The 19,849-nt window shown below is 33.9% G+C and overlaps 1 protein-coding gene and 1 non-coding gene across 9 annotated transcripts in view; one reads left to right on the top strand and one right to left on the bottom strand.

The window, feature by feature from the left end:
• The window catches only part of pyd (zonula occludens-like protein polychaetoid), a 793,103-nt gene extending 776,026 nt beyond the window's left edge, over window positions 1-17,077 (top strand). For 7 of the 8 annotated variants that reach the window (XM_069832498.1, XM_069832496.1, XM_069832497.1 and 4 more), the window contains 2 exons: window positions 5,308-5,522; window positions 16,317-17,077. In XM_069832498.1, the coding sequence (XP_069688599.1) occupies window positions 5,308-5,522; window positions 16,317-16,594 (493 nt within the window). In that variant the 3' untranslated portion in view covers window positions 16,595-17,077. The remainder of the gene's footprint in view (window positions 1-5,307; window positions 5,523-16,316) is intronic. The other variant, XM_069832504.1, reaches the window with a different exon arrangement.
• A 1,628-nt stretch (window positions 17,078-18,705) lies between these two features.
• Window positions 18,706-18,777, bottom strand: TRNAN-AUU (transfer RNA asparagine (anticodon AUU)). The gene has a single exon. It is a non-coding gene; the product is annotated as a tRNA-Asn (tRNA).
• Between the last annotated feature and the right edge of the window lie 1,072 nt (window positions 18,778-19,849).

Below are 19,849 nucleotides of genomic sequence, written 5' to 3'. Positions count from 1 at the left end.
TGTTTGTATTTTTGTGCTTTTGGTGATAAGGTGTGGATTTGGTTATGGAGTCTGATTTCAAGCAATTTTAGCCTATATATGTTACCCGTTGGGCGAAAAGGGACCTAAAGTCGTGAAAGGAAATTTTACCAGGAGAACAAAATAACGAATTCGTGGTGTAAAAGCTGCATTTCTATGTTTTGACATCTTGCGCTATCTGTAGGCTTTTTTTTACATACTAAACTAGGACGTAGTTTTACACAGTGCTTCTTAAATACCTAAATCTTTCTTTTAGTTGCTAAGAAAACAAATGAAAACTTTAATTTACATTTTTCTCGAAAAGTACATAATATAATATCAATATTCAATAAGTAACATATTAAAAATTATAGCACCTAGAACCATGAATTTATTTTAAAATGCTCAGTATTTCATCCTCTTTTTGAAAGAGAAAAAAAAAAATTTAAAATCCGACTTTAGGTCCCATTTCCTGCAACTAGTAACATATAGAGGTATTATAATTTTTATTTCTTTTTATAAGGCTTGCACAAAACTCTTACAATATTTTGAACTCTCATTTTTTTTTTTTCTGTTTCGAACTTTTAGTTAATCTCAGGCCATTTGTTGTAAATTATCTGTTCCAACTAAAAATCTCCTATTCTGTTGGCTGACAGTGTATTATTTATTTCCAAAATTATAGAATTGTGTTCGTAATTAAATATTTTTTCTTGTCTCTCTATGATTATTGGTGTTTGGTTTATCTTGGATACATTTTGAATATGATATAACAAAAATTATAATACCATATACTTTCATACAGTGCATCAATATAGCCAAATGCCTACAGATCCAAGTGCCATTGATGATGGATTGTGCTTGGAGCAGGTTTTTTCGCGGGTATTATCATTCTTCCAACTAAAAACAACAACAACAATAACAATAATAATAATAATAATAATAATAATAATAATAATAATAATAATAATAATAATAATAATAATAATAATTTTGAACATCATTTACTCCTTTGGTGTGTTGCCCCTAGAGGGAAACACTTCAATTAAGTACCCACCATTAGTTTAAAAAATACACAACTTGATTAACAGTATAACCAAACAAGACTTTATGGCATTTTAGCGCTTTGCTGATATTGCTGTTACTGGGCTCTGGAAGGTGCATCACCCACATTCATTTCAGTAATCCCACGGAAGGATTGCGGCAACATAAGTTAAAGAATTGAAGATAAATTAAATTAAATTTTCTCGGCAACATAAAACAGAAATAAGCAGGTTCAAGATAAATTTAAAAATTGAAAATAAGTTAAATTAAATTTTCTCGGCAACATAAGACCCAAATAAGCAAGTTGAAGATGAATTAAAAGATGAATTCTCTTTCTCAGTCCTATCTGCATGTTATAGGAACTGTTGAAAGTTATATCCGTTTGTTCCAAGCACTCCTGGCATTTCCAAAGAAAGTTTTGTGACTCATTGCAACTCTTCTTGCGTAATTTCATTTATCACTCTCTGGATTTCGTTCTCCAGTCCTCGTGTTCTAGGATGACCAGCCTCATGGTCTAGTGGTCAGAGCTTCTGGCTATAGTTCATGAGGTCCCAGGTTCGATTCCCGGTTAGAGCACAGGAATTTTTCCTTAAAGGGGATTATTCCTGTGTTCGTCCATGGTCTGGAATTTAGGTTAAGTTTAGATTTAAGACCTCTCCTGGCACCACATTATCATAATCATCCTATCACATCATCGGGGTAATGTAACTCCGCCTTCCAGGTGCCCCAACCTCAGAAGTGGGTTACAATTAAGCCACAGCCAGGAGAGAAGACCAGAAATGTCGAAAGACAACCTGGTGGCATTGGATATATATATATATATATATATATATATATATCTGTGTGTGTGTGTGTGTGTGTGTGTGTGTTCTAGGATTTCTTCTATGCACTTTTTGTTTTAAATTCTCCCACAATAAAAATCGATGGCCTCACAGCATCAGGAAAACATACACGAAATTTTCATAAATACCTATCGTAAGACTTCTTCTTTAACAGATAAGTTTCGACAATAAACACTCTACTCAGTGGTGTAACCATGATTCTTACCCCAAACCTCTTCACACTATAAACACAAGACAGCAACTGACTTCAGAAGCAGGAGTGCATTAGAAAAAATGGACGTCTTTTGGAGGGTGTAATTTCCAAAACCTAATTTTGTTCTTTTGCACCAGTAAATGGCAATAATGCCACTTTGCGATAAAAGAATAAAAACCAACTTACATCAAAATATAACTGTGTTGCCATGTCTCATTTCAAAAAACGTCAGACCTTTTTGCCAGACCCTCACACACACACAGTAGTCATAAATATAACCATCGAAGCTTTCTTCGATGTATTTGCGACCTTAAGAGGTTTGTAGACTCTATGTTTGCACCTCTGCTTCCTTTGAGTAAAAACTCACAAGTGCCTTAAACATGCGGAGTTGCATTTCTTCGAAAATGTTTTTGTATTAATTTCTGAAATCCAATTTTTCCCCATTTATGGTATGGGAATAGTGACTTCTTGATGAGGCATGAACTACCTAATCAGTTATAGAAAATAAGTTGTAGATAAATCATAATTTACTATACTGCTAATAATGAAAACCTAGATTAATGAGTGAAATGAAATGATGCATGGAAATGATTATGGAAATACTCTAATATCTAGGTAGTTATTTAAGATACAAGTGTTAAAAAATGAAATCTTATTTTATGAGTATGGATGTTTGAGAAACGAGGCCACAGAGCGAGTGGAGGAAATCCTACAACCAAAATAAAATCACTGTTCTTAGGACAGTCATTCATCCTTGTCGGTATAAAGACACTATTTTCCCCAAGTTCTCACTACTATATTCCTCGTCATTCTAATAGCCAAACTTTATCGCAGATCATTGGACTGCAAACAGAGAGGTCCTCAGTTCAAATCCAGGTGCCACCTAAGTTTTTTTATAATGGAGGTGTTCTCTAGAATTACAACTTAACATACTTTTAGTCATTTTACCGTTTCCATTTTATATTGAAACTTTAATTACACATCTCCCTCCAGCAAACACAGCATCTTCTAGAAACATTTCAGTGTCGTTCTGTGCAATGTTTTTCTATCACATCTAAAATGTTTGATGCCCTGTATCTCAAATTCAAGATCTTTTAGTTAAGTTTTTGTGCAAGAGAAAGTCTATTAATTCTTAATTGTTTCATGTAGTTATCAATAAATTAATTTTTGAAGCAGTTTATTTAATTTCTGTTCATTTCTTAACCAAAGTATGCCTAGCTTTGTTTCAATCACTTTATTGATAATTTGCAATTATTGCTGTGTAGTTGGGAAACAAGTGACATTCGGTGCAGGCATTTTGTAAGTCAGTGTTAAAAATACTTCTCGCACTAGTATTGTATTGTATTGTATTATATTGTATTTATTAACATTCCATGGTATTCATACATGCTTACAGCTAGAATATGGAACAAGTCAAAAAACTTAATACTATTATAAAATCTTAATTTATAGTCACAGTCTAGATGAAATATATACAGACGAGATTTACAATATAGTCTACTAGTACAACACAAAGTTTTAGTATCAGTTTCATGAAGTGTTATTGAATGTCATGAATTCACCTATAGAATAGAAGGCGTGAGAAATTAGATACTTCTTTAATTTGGCCCTAAATAATTTTATGTTTTAAGTTTCATTTTTTATATCGTGAATTTTATTAGTAACAACAATGTAATTTATTCGTCACAACAATAATTCCGTTCTACAATTCGCCTTAAACGCTCTCGTCAACAATTGGAATTTCACTCAACACAGTATTCGTTATAGCACTCCACTGACGACAATGACAATTTACTTGGACTAGTACGAACAACAATGAACTGTTAATCTTAACTAATATTTACAAAGCACTATTTACAAATCAGAACTATCAGTTCTCAGTTCTCAGTTCACAGTTCTTCTATCTCAGTCACTCGAGTCCACAGTATCTCGAACCACAGACCTTCAGAGACAGTTCACTGTACTCGAACTCGGGTCCCTCCAACTGCGGTCCACTGCACTCGAACTCAGGTCCCTCCAACTGCGATCCACTGCACTCGAACTCAGGCCTTCGGATGCTGACGCAGATGCGGACGCACACTCGAGTCGAACTCCGGTTGGCTTGACTGGCTTGCTTGCTCTGGCTTACTCACTGACTGAATAACTGAAAACTGCTGTCGTTCCTTCGCGACCGTAATTTATAACCACAGCGACGTAGCCTCGAAAGTTCGAATTCGCGAGTCTTCCATTTCGACGGATTTCTCGGCCTCTCTAGGCAAGCAGAAGATGCGCGCGCAAACTCTCTCCACTCTCTCGCCGCGTTGGCCCTTTCCCCTCTCAGCCGTGCGCCATTCCAAAGTGCTCCGCGCGATTTTCTCTCTTGCGGGACGCTGGTCGTGAGTTCGAATCTCACGTCGCTGTCACAATATCGATAGGGAGGCTATTAAAAATTTTTACTGCCATATAACACACTCCTTTTTGACAGCACAATAGACTTGCCGATGGAGTATGAAAGTCATTTTTTTTGACGTGTATTTATGCTATGAACTGTTGAATTAGTTACAAAGTTTTCACGATTACATACGAGGTAGATTATTAATGAAAAAATATACTGACAAGCCATGGACATTATTTGTAGTTTTTTTAAAATAGTCCTACACGATTCCCTAGATTTGGCGCCTACTATTATTCTAATTACTCTTTTTTGTAATAGAAATATATTGTTACTATCTGTGGAATTTCCCCAGAATATTATTCCAAAACTCATACCGAGTGGAAGTATGCAAGTACTTTTTGCATGCTACCATATAATAGTTAGCTTTTTAATATACTTGCCTAGTGTTAAAAAATCTGCTTTTAGGAATGGCTGTCTAAAAATATTTTTAATGTCTTAAAAATTAAAATTGTATAATTTAATTTACTAGTTTACTTTGGGTTTTATTGTTATTTTTCAGAACTTGATTTAATACTTTCGAAGCCTTTTTAGGTGCCTAAAAGTGAATATTTTCGTGCCTAAAATTTCTAGGTCTAGTCATTAGCTCTGATCACAACTCTGTATATATATATATATATATATATATATATATATATATATATATATATATATATATATATATTTGGTTGGTACTTCCATGTGCTTGCAAAGTGTGCGGGTTGGCATTGTCACAGAGGTGGTGGGACCCTGGGGGACTGGACTGCTTGTGGTGTAGGTGTGGGTGTGTGGTGAACTAACCTGGTGTTTTCACATGACCATAGGGGTGAAGGAGAACTTGATGAGGGGGGTGACGGTGAGGAGGTGGTGGCCACGGCCAGGGGGGTGTTTACCCACGAGGGGGGGACCCTGAGCAGCCCAGACACAGGCGTGGCTATAATAATACCTCCAGGAGCCCTGCCAAACGGCTCACAACAGGAGATCTACTTCAAAGTGTGTCGCGACACTTCTATGTTGCCCCCGCTTGACCAAGAGAAAGGTAAGCTTCCACCAGCCTGATTTCTTGTGTGGAAGTCCCATAACTATTGTGAGAAAGAAGCCAGTGTTACCAGAAAGACAGAAGCACAGTCATGGCAGAGTGTATTTTGTATGGCTTCATTTTTCTGTTTGGGAATTATGTATATATGTAAATCAGTCGGATAAAAATGAGAACTTACTTTGAATAATTAGCAACCAAAATAAAAGCTTTATTAATATGTATTCACGCCTAACAATTGTAATATAGTTGTGTAAATATGATAAAATGTATTATTCCGTTATTTTATTTAACATAACCTCACATTATTAACTTAATAGAGATTTGTAGATATTCTGTAAGTTTCCAGATTTTGAAAAGTAACCTTGAAATATTGCATCAGCTCGTAATATTATTTTTACAAAATATAGGCTATAATACATAATGTATCTTCTTATTAGACTGTTACTGTACTCTTTGCAAACATTATATGCTAATATGCAACCTAATTGTACCATAATTACCTTTCGAATAAAACAATGTCGTTACTATCTTTTACTATATGAACACTTATTTTAGTGATAAACACATACGATTATATCTTTTTTTTTTTCATATAGTGACACCTATATGGTAACAATAAATATAATAGGCCTAATACTTCGAATAAATATAGTTATTCTTATTGAACAAAAGCCTAATATTACTTGTGCAATTTTTACTTGAATATATCCACAAACTAAAACTTTAACTGTCAGAAATTTTTTTATTGTTAAAATGATGCACAAAATAAATTATTTCCAGTTTGCGAATATAATGCGATATTTTACAATATTTAGCAATTTTCATAAAATGCTTAAAATTTATCTTAAGTGAAAAAAATTGCAGTATTTATAATGTTTATTTACTCAGGCATGGGGGTTTGATTCCCATTTGAGCTAATTACCTAGTTGTGATTTGCCCCGAGGTTTTTCCCAATTGTATGGTGAATTCTTGACCTTCTCTCGCCAAATATCATCTTGCTTCTCACCAATTGCGTCAATGCTAAATAACCTAGTAGTTGCTACAGTATTGTTAAATAACCGGCTAACTTTTTTTTTCTCTCTCTCCTCCCCTCACCCTCCACAGAGAAATCGTCTGTTGAGTGTAATTTAAAAAGTACAAAGATACAAAAATAATATTGTATCAGTGGCTTTAATAGTATCATGTAGCACTATTGTTTTTTTCTGGGAAGAATATATGATTAGATATATTAATTTTCTGTTAGAAAATATATATAAATAGTTGCCTATTTTGTGACATAAACCTTTTGAATAAGCTATGAAGAAATAAACTTCTAACACTGCAATTTAATATGACATTTTCTGAAACATAGGATAGGTTTTGTGTTTCTTAATTGTAATTCATGTTCTCATAATTGGGCTGATCCGTAGGAAAATTGTCTTCAAAGCTCTCATATAACAAGTTAATGCCAGATATTCAGAGTACTATAGTTTCACTCCCATTCCACAGAGCTTTTCAGTAGAAGGAACAAAGCCAGCAATGACATTTATTTAGATAAATCGACTATTCATCGATGTAAACTACACATAGAATTTGCTTCACATCTATACAAACTATTGTAGAATTCGTCTTAGCTTCAATGGATCTTGTAACTGAAGTAGGGAAATTTGCTTTTGATCTTTAAATATATTATGCTTTTATTAGTGGTATTTCTGCACATACGAACATTTTGATTATTTATCGTTAGAATTGCCATTTCTTTAGTTTCGCAATCCAGTGGAACAGTAGCAACACTGCATTAAGTAAATGAAATCATGAGAAACAATACGATACTCAACCTGAATGACTGACAAGCTTATTGGAAGATAAAATCACGTGATCACAATATTCTGTAGGATCACTCTCAGTTTTTATTACCTTTGAATAGTATGTAAAGTAGATATGTTTTGTAAATTATTTTATATTGTTTAAAATTTAATAAGAGAAAGATTAGCCATGATAATCTGAGAGTGAAAAATCCACAAAGTCTGCTGTCGCAATAAAATGAAAAATTTCTTGGGTTGACTAATGTCAATAGTTGTAATAGTAGTAATAAAATAATAATAATAATAATAATAATAATAATAATAATAATAATAATAATAATATAATAATAATAATAATATAATAATAATAATAATAATAATAATAATAATAATAATAATAATAATAATAATAATAATAATAATAATAATAATAATAATAATGCCAATGACTGTTTGCTAGTCTGACTGCAAACACATATAGTATATTCACTTCAAAATTATCTGAAAAATGTCACTGGAAACACAGCATCATAGAATAATTAAAAAATAAAATAAATATAAGCTGTCCTGGAAACTGCACATACAGACATGTTTCAATAAAGTATTTAGTGTGAAATAAATTTGTTTATACAATACTGTATTATCTATAAATAAGCTTACTATGTTTTTATAAGTAACTATTTGGATTCAAAGTTTGTAAATTCAGGAACCTTAAAAATAATCACGGAAATAACATTTGCCTTCAACACTGCAATATATATACAGTGTGTAACAACTTTAATGTTTAGAATTTTAGGAACATGTTCCCTGACACATTCTACGTTGATTAAACCTAACATACCTATATCCGAAATTGAGAGGTTACAGAGATAACAGAGCTGGAAAAATAGAACTTCTTGCAGCTCCAAGCATTATACCGTTTATACAAGGCCTATTTTATGGCATTACTAAGTAGAGATACATAAGAAACATTTGAAAAGCAGTGAATGGAGGAAATTTTACTTTTAAAAGAAATTAAATTAAAATTGTTTAGGTTGCTAAGGAAACGAAACAGACAACAGTTTAAAATAACAGTTTTGAGAAAAATAAACCGTATTGTGATTAGTCTTTTTATTGAGTTTTGACCATTAAAACATGCCTTTTGTGTACACACATCAGGAATACACCGACATAGTTTATGTATAATGGCAATGCGACAGCAGCTGTTTTGGCATATCAAGCACGGTTCCCAAATCATAGGATTCCTAGTGCACAGGTATTTTCACGTGCCTATTGGAAAATTTCAAGAAGTACAGTGTTTGGAATCTTAAGGACATTTTTTTTCAACTTTGCACTGCTTCTTTCATACTCACAAGTGGTTGATATTAAAATGTAATATGGTAATAATAAAAATAATGACATAGACATGTCACTGTCGGAAATTGGTGTTGCTTCTTTCAGTATTCAGCGATAAAATTAAACTCAAAAATTTAACTTTGGGGGTACAAATACTCCAAACCTATAGAACTTTGGATATAGGTATGTTAGGTTTAATCGACGTAGAACGTGTCAGGGAACATGTTCCAGAAATTCTAAACATTAAAGTTGTTACACCCTGTATATATAATATTTGCAGGTTAATGAATCAATACTTATCATACTGATATGGAGTATACACCAGTACAACTGGAAGTTGTCCTCTGTGGTTACATGGTTATCATTAGGGACCGGATTTTTATGTAATTACATATTATATTCCTTTCAACCTAATTGTATATAAATAACAAATCTTTGCGAATCGTGTAATTACCATTGATATATTAAAATTTGATACTACATATTTTTACATATTTACCCCACATTACATATCATGGCTTAGTATTCCATAAATCTACATATTTTGGGGTTTTATTCAGTTTTACTTCTTTAAAAGGAAAAAGAAAATTTCTGCTGGAGAAGTTTACAATTTGAAATACACAGATTTAAAAAGCCTTTTTACCTACCCCAGAAAGGATATATTTAGGGACGAAACATAACATCTTAGTTCCAGGAAGTAAAAGAGGCATTCACCCCTTACTGCCCACTGTAAATATGAGTGAACAAAAGGCAACCTTTCTCATACAGCTACTTTGTATTACAAAAATAAAGAAGGGAATAATCTCATACACATAAGCAGACGACATAGTAGTAGGGTCTAAAGACCTTACGAAGTTACAAGGAACAATAAGCATCATGGTAAAATGGTGCAATAGAAACAAATTTTATATAAATGTGGACAAGACAGAAATGATGATACTCAGAAATGGCGGAAGTGCACCAGAAATAGTAGAAATCGTCATGAAGAACAGAAAATTAAAAATTGTACCAGACTACAAATATCTAAGCTTAACAATACAAACCAGCGCAGATACTGATATTAAATATTTTCATGATTTTACATATTTTGGTACATGTTCAGCTTATTTTTCTTACATAAATATGTACATATTTCACATCTTGATATTACATAGAAATCCGGTCCCTAGTTATCATGCTTGATATTGAAAATGAGGTTGAGGTGTTCATAATGACTCTAGTTGATAAATTTTTTAAGGGCAATAAAAATTCTATTCTGTATTGAAAATGCTTCAGACAAAATTATCAGCACTTTCTCGCAAAATTGTCCAGTAGTCAGCTGTTAACAATGACATCACTGAAGTATTTGTTAATTATAAATAGTTGTAATTCGTAGTATCAGAATTTGTTACATTTAACTAAATTTGGAAATTAAATACTTATTTAAACGAGTAACTAAATAAATAAATAGTAATTTACATATGAGATAATGTTTCTTCAATAAGAACACAGAAAAATGGTATAATAAAATATTTCCAATATTCTTCACTCCTCTGCTTGAAGAAATTAATTACTGAATGTTTGTTCCCCTGCTTCTGTCTTTGTCCTTGCTGTCAGGTACACCGCTTTGTCTTTCTCATTGTTTGTAACTTTGTGCTTTATTCTAAGGATTTGTAAGATCCATTTATCATGGCCATTGCATGTGGTTTTAATTATGTCTGTTGTCCAATGTGTAAAGCCTAGGAGTCTTAGGAGTTATATGAATGCACCGTTAATACAGTGAAGAGAATAATTGAGGACTGTTTTTGCAAAACTTGCTAACTGAAAGAACTAAATTTTATAGGAGAGATAAAACACTGCAGCAAGCAAAATTTTACTGTAACTCTCACATAGCAGAAAGCAAGTTTTGGAAAAACGATCACACTTTGACACACTACAATGAAGAGAAATAATCATATTTTACTAAGACGCCTTTAACATCATATAGAGGCCTGCCTTATGTTAATGAATCCATCAAAATCTCAATTTTGCAAATTTTGCAGTTAGCAAGTTTTGCAAAAACGGTCCTCAATTGTAAGAAGCAATTTTAAATCTCTGTGTTGTATAGAAGCTTTTGTGTATGTGTACATATTAATGGATTAGTATTTCATATATCTCGTAACCTTTAGGTCTTAGTGCATGTGCAATTTGAACTATTGAAAGGAAAGCATGATACATTTTAAAGGAAGCCGCAATATTCATTAATACAAAATTGTACATATTGAATGCCTGTTTTATCTTATAACAATTTTCTGAAATAGTTTTCTAGTATTACTAAAGGTTTGGTGTGGTCTTAGGTATCTGAAGTTTGCTCAATCATGGTGTTTACATCTTTCTAAATAGGGGGAAAAAACGCTAGTGGCTTATTAATGAGAGATGGTCTGCATATTTCTTATTGCTGAAACACAAGAAAACACGATGTTTCAAAGATAAGCTTTATTCTCATCTTCAAGTTGGGAGAAAAGGAAGAGGCATTCAGCTGGACTTGACCAGTCACAATGGTCTCAGCAAGCAGAATTCTTCTTCCCTCTTCCTCCTCCACCTCACTGAAGACAGGAATAGATTCAAGTCGGTGTGTCTTATGATATTTCAACAATTGAAAATGTCCAAATCATATCTCTTCTTACTAAATGTAGGCCTATTTGTTTACCAACAGTTTGAGTATTGATTTTCATAAAATACCTTGTTTCGAAATTCCCATTATAAACTCCTAGGACTTGCAGAGGGGACTGAATAGAAAACATTTTGAATAGGAAGCCTTGTCCAGAACGGTAAAACAAATTTAAGTCAAGTATTTAAATCTCCCACTTCTGCTGAGTCAAAGAGAGGTACTAATGTAATTTAAATTCCAACCGAAACGTCTTTAATGTACAATGTCAAGGAAACAATAAAGAAAGTGTTCATTTTTTCACATTCAGTTTTTATCTTCCTCAAATTGGTTAACCCCTTTCTGCGAGCATCTCTTGCATTGCATCCTGGTCCACTGCAACAGAGGCTTCTTGTGGCGACCACCAACGTCGTTGCAAACATTGTACTATGAATTATGTTCTAGTACACTCGTTCACAAAAATCTGATATGTGTTGAATCTCTTGTACAGTGGCAAGAACTTGTGCAAGCAGATCGTTCTCTGACTGTACGGTACAGGGATATTGTGTAGTCTCTTTGTGGGTCCCATAGAAAGCAGTCGAGTCGACTTAAATCCGGCGATCGTGGAGGCCAATTAGTTGAGTCACCTCACTGTTCGAGATAATTTTGATCAAAGATTCGGTGAAAGATGGATAGGCTGAAGCAGAAGATTTAAACACTTGATTTGAATTTGTTTTACTTATAGCATGGAAACAGTATGTTTCCAGATATAAGTTCCTATTCAAAATGCTATGTATTCAGTCCTTTCTACAAGCGAGTCTGTAATGGAAATTTCGAAACACTTTGTATTTGCTTGGCTGTTTGTGAATAAAGATAACATTTTTAACCTTGTTCAAATATAACTGTGCTTGTTTAATATTTCACACCTATATTAAATTGAAATTTATTCCGTTTGGAAAATTGACAATCATCACTTGATATATTATTCTTACAGATTGGTGGCAAAGAAACACATTAAATGACAAGCACAACAAATATTTTACTTCTCTTCCATTTCTAGATTCCCTTTTCGGTCTCGAATTCTCCCAAAGACTGTTTCCTTCTCTCCCCAACTTACACAGTATGCATGTCGTAAATCTGATTATTTAAAATACATTTTTTTTTACAGAAAATTAATGTCTGTAAGATATAACATTGAATTGAAAAATACTCTATAAGTGTTAAAATCTTACACAAGGTGTGAAATTTGGGTGGGGAAAAGTTGACACCCTTCCTACCCCCCCCCCCATTAACAAGTTACAAGAAATAAAATAAAACAGTAACCGTAAAAAATTGTGTAATATTTTAATATATCAATGATTTGTATAATATTTTGCTCAAATAATATTATATTACCTCAAAAATAAAATAAAAGTTTATAGGAGTTAATTATGTTGTTCCTTCCCTTTTCAAATCCTGTATTTTGTATGGACCTAGATACGTTTTTGCGTATCTATTTTTGAAAAAAATAACTGTTTATCTTCAGTTTACAGATTATTCTTCTGAACTGTGAAGACGGATTTTATATGAATCAGTACTTAAGAAACAGAAAATATGCACATGAAATTGAAAAAGAAATGTTTCAATTTTAACTTTGTGCTTTCATGGATCCTTGGGGGGAAGAGGGTAGCAAAAAATGACAGTTTCTCGAAAGTTTCTATCATGAACATTTCTAGATTTGCTTTCTTTACGTGAAAGGTACTCCTCAATATTATTTCATAGGTTATGTGCTCTCAGAATTGAGATTATCAATGTTCGTTTGATACCTAAAATTATAAATTCCTGTTGTCAAGAGTTACAGATGTTAGAGAGATTTTCTCAATTTATTGACTATAAATTAGCATAATTGTAGTCTATATAAATATTCATATTGTGTATATACGAAGGTCATTTCACAAGTCATGGCAACTATATCAGCCAATAAAGCTGCAGGAATAGAAATTCACTGTATATGACTGAAGATCACTGGAATGTACCAAAGGGTCTGAGTACAGGAGGCAATGGTTAAGGGAAATTGAAAGATGTGTAAATAGAAATCATTGTTTTATTATGAACAAAAGGAAACAAAGTACATTACTCACAGCTAACACCCTTCAAAATAATCCCATCTTTACCAAAAATGATGCAGGCGTTGATTACCATTGGCTGTGTGTGATTCGTCTATGTGTACCACTTATCATCAAAATGCTGTTAAGATGTCCTCCCTGTTTGCAAACCACTTTCCACGCAGCAGCTTCTTCAATTGTAGAATGAGATCAAAGTCGCATGGACTTAGATCAAGCGAGTAGGGAGGATGTTCCAATACACTATCACCCAATGCTTCTCGTAGCTGAGAATGACACTGACGAGCATTTCTGCCACGAAGAACTGCAATTTTCACGTATGACCGCTGTTCAATTTACTTACATTCATCTTGGAGCACAGCCTCTAGCATACTAACTTTTGCGTGTGGTGTCAACTAGCCACCAATGCACACAGACGCAATCTGGTGGTGGCATCCCGTACAGTGTACAACAGGTTTTCAAACGTATATACTGAACTAACCACATTTTTGGTTATTCGGAAAATATAATATAGCTGCCATGACTTATGAAAATGACCCTCATATATAATTCCACACAGACTCGAAGAAGATATATATATACATAATGTTCTGCCCATGGGCAGGTCTTTCACTGCAAACCCAGCATTCTCCAATCTTTCCTATTTTCTGCCTTTCTCTTAGTCTCCGCATATGATCCACATATCTTAATGTCGTCTATCATTTGATATTTTCTTTTGCCCCGAACTCTTCTCCTGTTCACCATTCCTTCCAGTGCATCCTTCAGTAGGCAGTTTCTTCTCAGCCAGTGACCCAACCAGCTCCTTCTCCTCTTCCTGATCAGTTTCAGCATCATTCTTTCTTCACTCACTCTTTCCAACACAGCTTCATTTCTTATTTCTGTCTGTCCATTTCACATGCTCCATTCTTCTCCACATCCACATTTCAAATGCTATTTGTTTCTCTTCATTTCGTCATCATGCCCATGTTTTTGCCTCATATAGTGCCACACTCCACACAAAGAACTTCACTAGTTTCTTCCTTAGTTCTTTTTCCAGAGGTCTGCAGAAAATGCTCCTTTTTCTATTAAAAGCTTTCTTTGCCATTGCTCTCCTCCTTTTGACTCTCTGGCTGTAGCTCATGTTACTGCTTGTAGTACATCCCAAGTATTCGAAGCTGTCCACTTGCTCTTCTGCTCATTTAGGATTCCCAAGTTTACCTTCTTTATTCTTCTTGCTACAACCATGGTCTTCGTCTTGTTTACATTTGAGCCATTCAGAGCAAAAGTGATGTAAGTCAAAATTGGGTAATGAGGTTTAAATTAAAAATTCTGTAAAATACAGCGCAAAGTAGCAGTTAATATGTCCTTCTTGCTATCCACTGACTACTAATAGTTTAAATAAATTGAATATTAATTGCTACTTTGCGCTGTATTTTACAGAATGTTTACTTTAACCCCTCATTACCCATTTCTGACTTATACCACTTCTGCTCTGAACGGCTCATTTATCTTCATCCCATACTGCTCACAGCTGTCATTTAGCTCCAGTAGCATATCCCTTAGTATTGTCTCCTCTTCTGCTAACAACGCCATGTCATCAGCAAATCTTATACACTTTATTCTTCTTCCTTCTACTTTTACCCTTCCCATGTTCTGAAAACAGTTCTTCAGTAAATCCTCCAAGTAGATGTTGAACAGGGTAGATAATAAAGAGCATCCTTGTCGTACTCCTTTCCCTATTTCACTTCCTTCAGACATTTCTTCTCCTATCCTGACTTTGACTTGTTGTTTCATATAGAGGTTACTGAACAGTCTCCTGTCTTATCTATGTAAAGATTATTATTTTTTGGTCCTACAGAATATATCCGTTATGGTAACAATTAATATTAGAGGAGAAAAATTCGCTCTGGTGCTGGGGATCGAACCTGGGTCCTTGGTTCTATGTACCAAGCGCTCTCACCATTGAGCTATGCCAAAGTTCAATCCACAGCACCGGATCGAACTCCCCTCCTCCAGTGTTTTTCCCTTTGTAGCCTGATTCCAAGTTTGACATGTATGTTGATATTTTATATTAAGTAAACTGCCATTATACAAGGAGCGCACTCAATTGAGTGACTTGGTGACTGGGATTCCACAGTAATCTGTACAGAAATAAGCACTGTTGCTAGAACAATCTACGTAAAGATTATTATTTTTGGTCCTACAGAATATATCTGTTATGGTAACAATTAATATTAGAGGAGAAAAATTCTGTGGAATCCCGGCCACCAACTCAACTGAGTGCTCTCCTTGTATAATGGCAGTTGACTTAATAAAATGTCAACATACCTGCTCAACTTGGAGTCAGGCCACAAAAGGGAAAAACACTGGAGGAGGGGAGTTCGATCCGGTGCTGTGGATTGGACTTCGGCATAGCTCAATGGTGAGAGCACTTGGTACGTAGAACCAAGGACCCGGGTTCGATCCCTGGTGCCGGAGCGAATTTTTCTCACAAAAAAATATTTTTAAAATATACGGTTAGATTCTGCATTGAAAGTACAAATAAACACATATTTTTTACTGGTGCAACGTTGATAAGAAAGTACTGAAAATATCAAATAAAGAAAATAAATAGTACGCACGTGAGCTAACCAGCTGACCTCTAATATTAAGTCTCCTGTCTTTCCAATCCACACTTATTTTCTTCAGGATGTCAATCAGTTTGTTCCAATCCACTCTGTCAAACGCCTTTTCTAGGTTCACAAATACTATATACACTTCTTTATTCTTCTGTAGGTATTTTTCGGCAATATAGTAATCCAATTGCATCCCTTGGACCTTTTCCTTTCCTGAATGAGTTTATTTATTTATTTCTTTGTTTACTCGTTTTTAATTTTAATCATAATTTATCATGGTTTCTTCACTGCAACATTATTGATTGCATATTAGAAATGAGGTACCGGTACTTTGTTTTTCGTGTGGTATACATAATAGCTGTGTTTTTCCTCAGGTGAGACATTGCTGAGCCCTCTAGTGTTGTGTGGACCTCACGGACTCAAATTCCAATGTCCTGTGGAGCTAAGACTGCCACACTGGGCGACATGTGAGCCTCCAGATCAAACTTCAGACTCAAATCCTCGACCTCGAAGTTTTGCACTCAAATCTGGCGAAACTAGCGGTGGACAACTTGGTCGCCCTGCAAGTTGGCAGAGTGTGGCGATCGATTCTGGGGGCCCAGCCACGTCTATAGGCTCCAACAGTGTCTCGGTATTAGTGGATCACTTCTAGTGACTTTAGCATATGTATAGCGACTAGACACTCTCTGTGTGTTTCACTAAGCAGGAAACATTTGTATCCAGAGTGAACAATGCGTCTTCTGTATGCCAGTGACATGATTCCATGTACATTTTTGACGAGAAAGTGATGTCTACATTATGTCTGAATGCTGTGTAGTTATGTGTATTGAAGAAAAAGTGTTGAGTTACATTTGTTATTTTATCAACCAAGTTTCCCTACTTTGGGATTGATTAAGACTTTGAACGAGACATGAGTTTCTCTTTTTCTTCATGAGGGCTGGGTTTTGAGCCCATTCCATTCCTGCAAGATCCTCTGTCCTGAATCTAGCTCTGGAACTTCTTTACCTACAGTTTTATGAAGATGCACTGTGTTTGCTAATCAGTTGTACTTTGTTCTGTCCGAATGTATGATCTTTTATTTTTTCTGTATTCTCTCATCTTAAATTTTAAATTAAAATATTTAATTAATTTGTTACATCTGTATTTCTTCATTATTGCAGTTCTCCAGATTTCTTTTTCTCTTCTTTCTTCCTACCCGTGATTTCTGGTATAGGCCTTACTAACACAAGAATAGCTATTTGATTACAGTAAGTTAAATCCTCCTATTTTATAATTTAAATTATATTATTATTATTTTGTATAATTTCAGCTTTATCAAGTCTGTAATTTCTTTATGTAAAGATCTATGTTATTCACAGTAGAGATAATTAAGTACCTAGCTCTATTTATTTCTTTCTTTAGTTTGAAGTCGCAGTTCCTTTGCGTAAAGTTTTAAAACAGATCATGTTTTCATAATCAAGTAGCTTTCTTCTTACGTTCTTTTGTTCCAAATTCTTTGTTACCTTTTATTATGTGTACCAGTATGTAAGATAAATGCTCAAGTTACATTCCAGACTTTATAATGTTTGCTGTTGATGCCACTGACTATGTTATGCAAAACGAAGACTATTTTATTGTTGTCTGAAATTATAGCGTCAAAATTATTCTCGTAATTTTTTTTAATAGTTTTATATAAGTACGGAAATAATGATATGATTGAGAATATTGGGTAACCATAAATCATTAGAAGTAATTGTTTGGTTATATTTACTTTTTTTTACATGAATGTTGGTGCTTCTGTTGTAGGCTTTAAACGCAATTGATTAAAAAAATTATGTCTTAATATAAGTAAGCTACTATTTTATCTTGTCATGTATTTCATCAGTGAAAATCAGTTGCATTTCTAGATTATGTGTTTTTCATATAATTACTGAAGAACATTTCTCACTGAGTTCCAGTTTAAGATCCTTTTAAAATTACATTGCATTTATCTTGCTTGTACAATGATGATGATTTTGCTGAAATTTCTTTCTAATGATAAAAGGACAAAAATGACTTAGTCATACGTTAAAAAGTGTTAAAATTTTAAAAAAGGTATATACCTTCGACAGACGGCCTGTTTCGACGTTATGTCACGTCTTCTTCAGTGTCTCCTGAACTACTGGTGATCTTGAATTCTGCGATGTGCATTTGTCGATAGTAGGGGGTGGGGGTGTGTTGCTCTTATGGTGGGGGCTGGTTGTTTGTGTGTTATGACGTATCATGACGTCGAATAATGTGTGGGTATTGAACTGTAATTGTGTGTTAAGTATATGTTGTGGGTATGTTATTGTATGTTTATATATTTCGTATTGTTCTAGGATGTTTAACTGTGAACTTTTTGGTGTGATGTGTAAAATTTCCATATCTGTTTCTATATTATTGTAGTCATGATTATTGTTGATAATGTGGTCTGCACAATTTGATGTGATGTAGGGTTTGGTTATAGCTTTAATATGTTCATTATATCTTGTGTGAAAGGATCTTCTTGTCTGTCCTATGTAAAAATGTGGGCAACTATTGCATTTTAGTTTGTAAACTCCAGTTGAATTATATTTATTTGAATGTTTAATGTGATTATTTAGGTATTTCTGTGTTGTGTTATTTGTTTTGTATGCTATCACATTAAACATTAAAATAAATATAATTCAACTAGAGTTTACAAACTAAAATGCAATACACAAATCAAGATTTCAGGTATAACTCCCAGTAAAGTTGATTTGAATAATTTCGAGGGAAAAATTGTTCCGGAGCCGGGTATCGAACCCGGGACCTTTGGTTTAATGTACCAACGCTCTACCACTGAGCTACCCGGGAACTCTAACCGACACTGATCCAATTTTTCCCTCTATATCCACAGACCTCAAAGTGGGCTGACAACCGTCAAGCAACCAACTTCGAGTGCACACTAACTCCGTGTGACTTAAATTGTGGTTTTCTGTTAACGAACAGTGACGTATATTATGCAAATCAAGATTTCAGGTATATAACTATGAACTTAATTAGCAATAGTTGCCCACATTTTTACATAGGACAGACAGGAAGATCCTTTCACACAAGATATAATGAACATATTAAAGCTATAACTAAACCCTACATCACATCAAATTATGCAGACCACATTATCAACAATAATCATGACTACAATAATATAGAAACAGATATGGAAATTTTACACATCACACCAAAAAGTTCACAGTTAAACATCTTAGAACAATACGAAATATATAAACACAATAACATACCCACAACATATACTTAACACACAATTACAGTTCAATACCCACACATTATTCGACGTCATGATACGTCATGACACACAAACAACCAGCCCCCACCATAACAGCAACACACCCCCACCCCTACTATCGACAGATGCACAGCGCAGAATTCAAGATCATCAGTAGTTCAGGAGACACTGAAGAAGACGTGACATAACGTCGAAACGGGCCGTCTGTTGAAGGTATATACCTTTTTTAAAATTTTAACACTTTTTAGATAGATAGATAGATTTATTCATTCCATAATATTCTTACATTTGCTTTATAGCATAGAATAAAGAACAAGTCCAATTCTTACGTTTAGCAATAAAATGCAATACATATAAAATGCAAATATGAAATATGTACAGAATTAATACCTTAATAACAATAATATTTTATACAATGTAATATGTTTACCATTTAATAGTATTATAATATTTACACAGTACTGTGAAATGTCAAGAATTCATCTACAGAATAGAAAGTGTGAGATATTAAGTAATTTTTTAGTTTTACCTTAAATAATGCAGGGTTTTGGCTATGATTCTTAATGTCTTCAGGAAGACTATTGAACATTTTTATCGCCATGTAACGTACTCTCCTTTGAAAGCATGATAAATTTGATG

This window comes from Periplaneta americana, chromosome 8 (assembly GCF_040183065.1).
Source record: "Periplaneta americana isolate PAMFEO1 chromosome 8, P.americana_PAMFEO1_priV1, whole genome shotgun sequence".
In the NCBI taxonomy this organism is placed as follows: domain Eukaryota; kingdom Metazoa; phylum Arthropoda; class Insecta; order Blattodea; family Blattidae; genus Periplaneta; species Periplaneta americana.
Note: the sequence above shows the minus strand (reverse complement) of the source record. Positions and strands in the feature narration are given on the sequence as shown.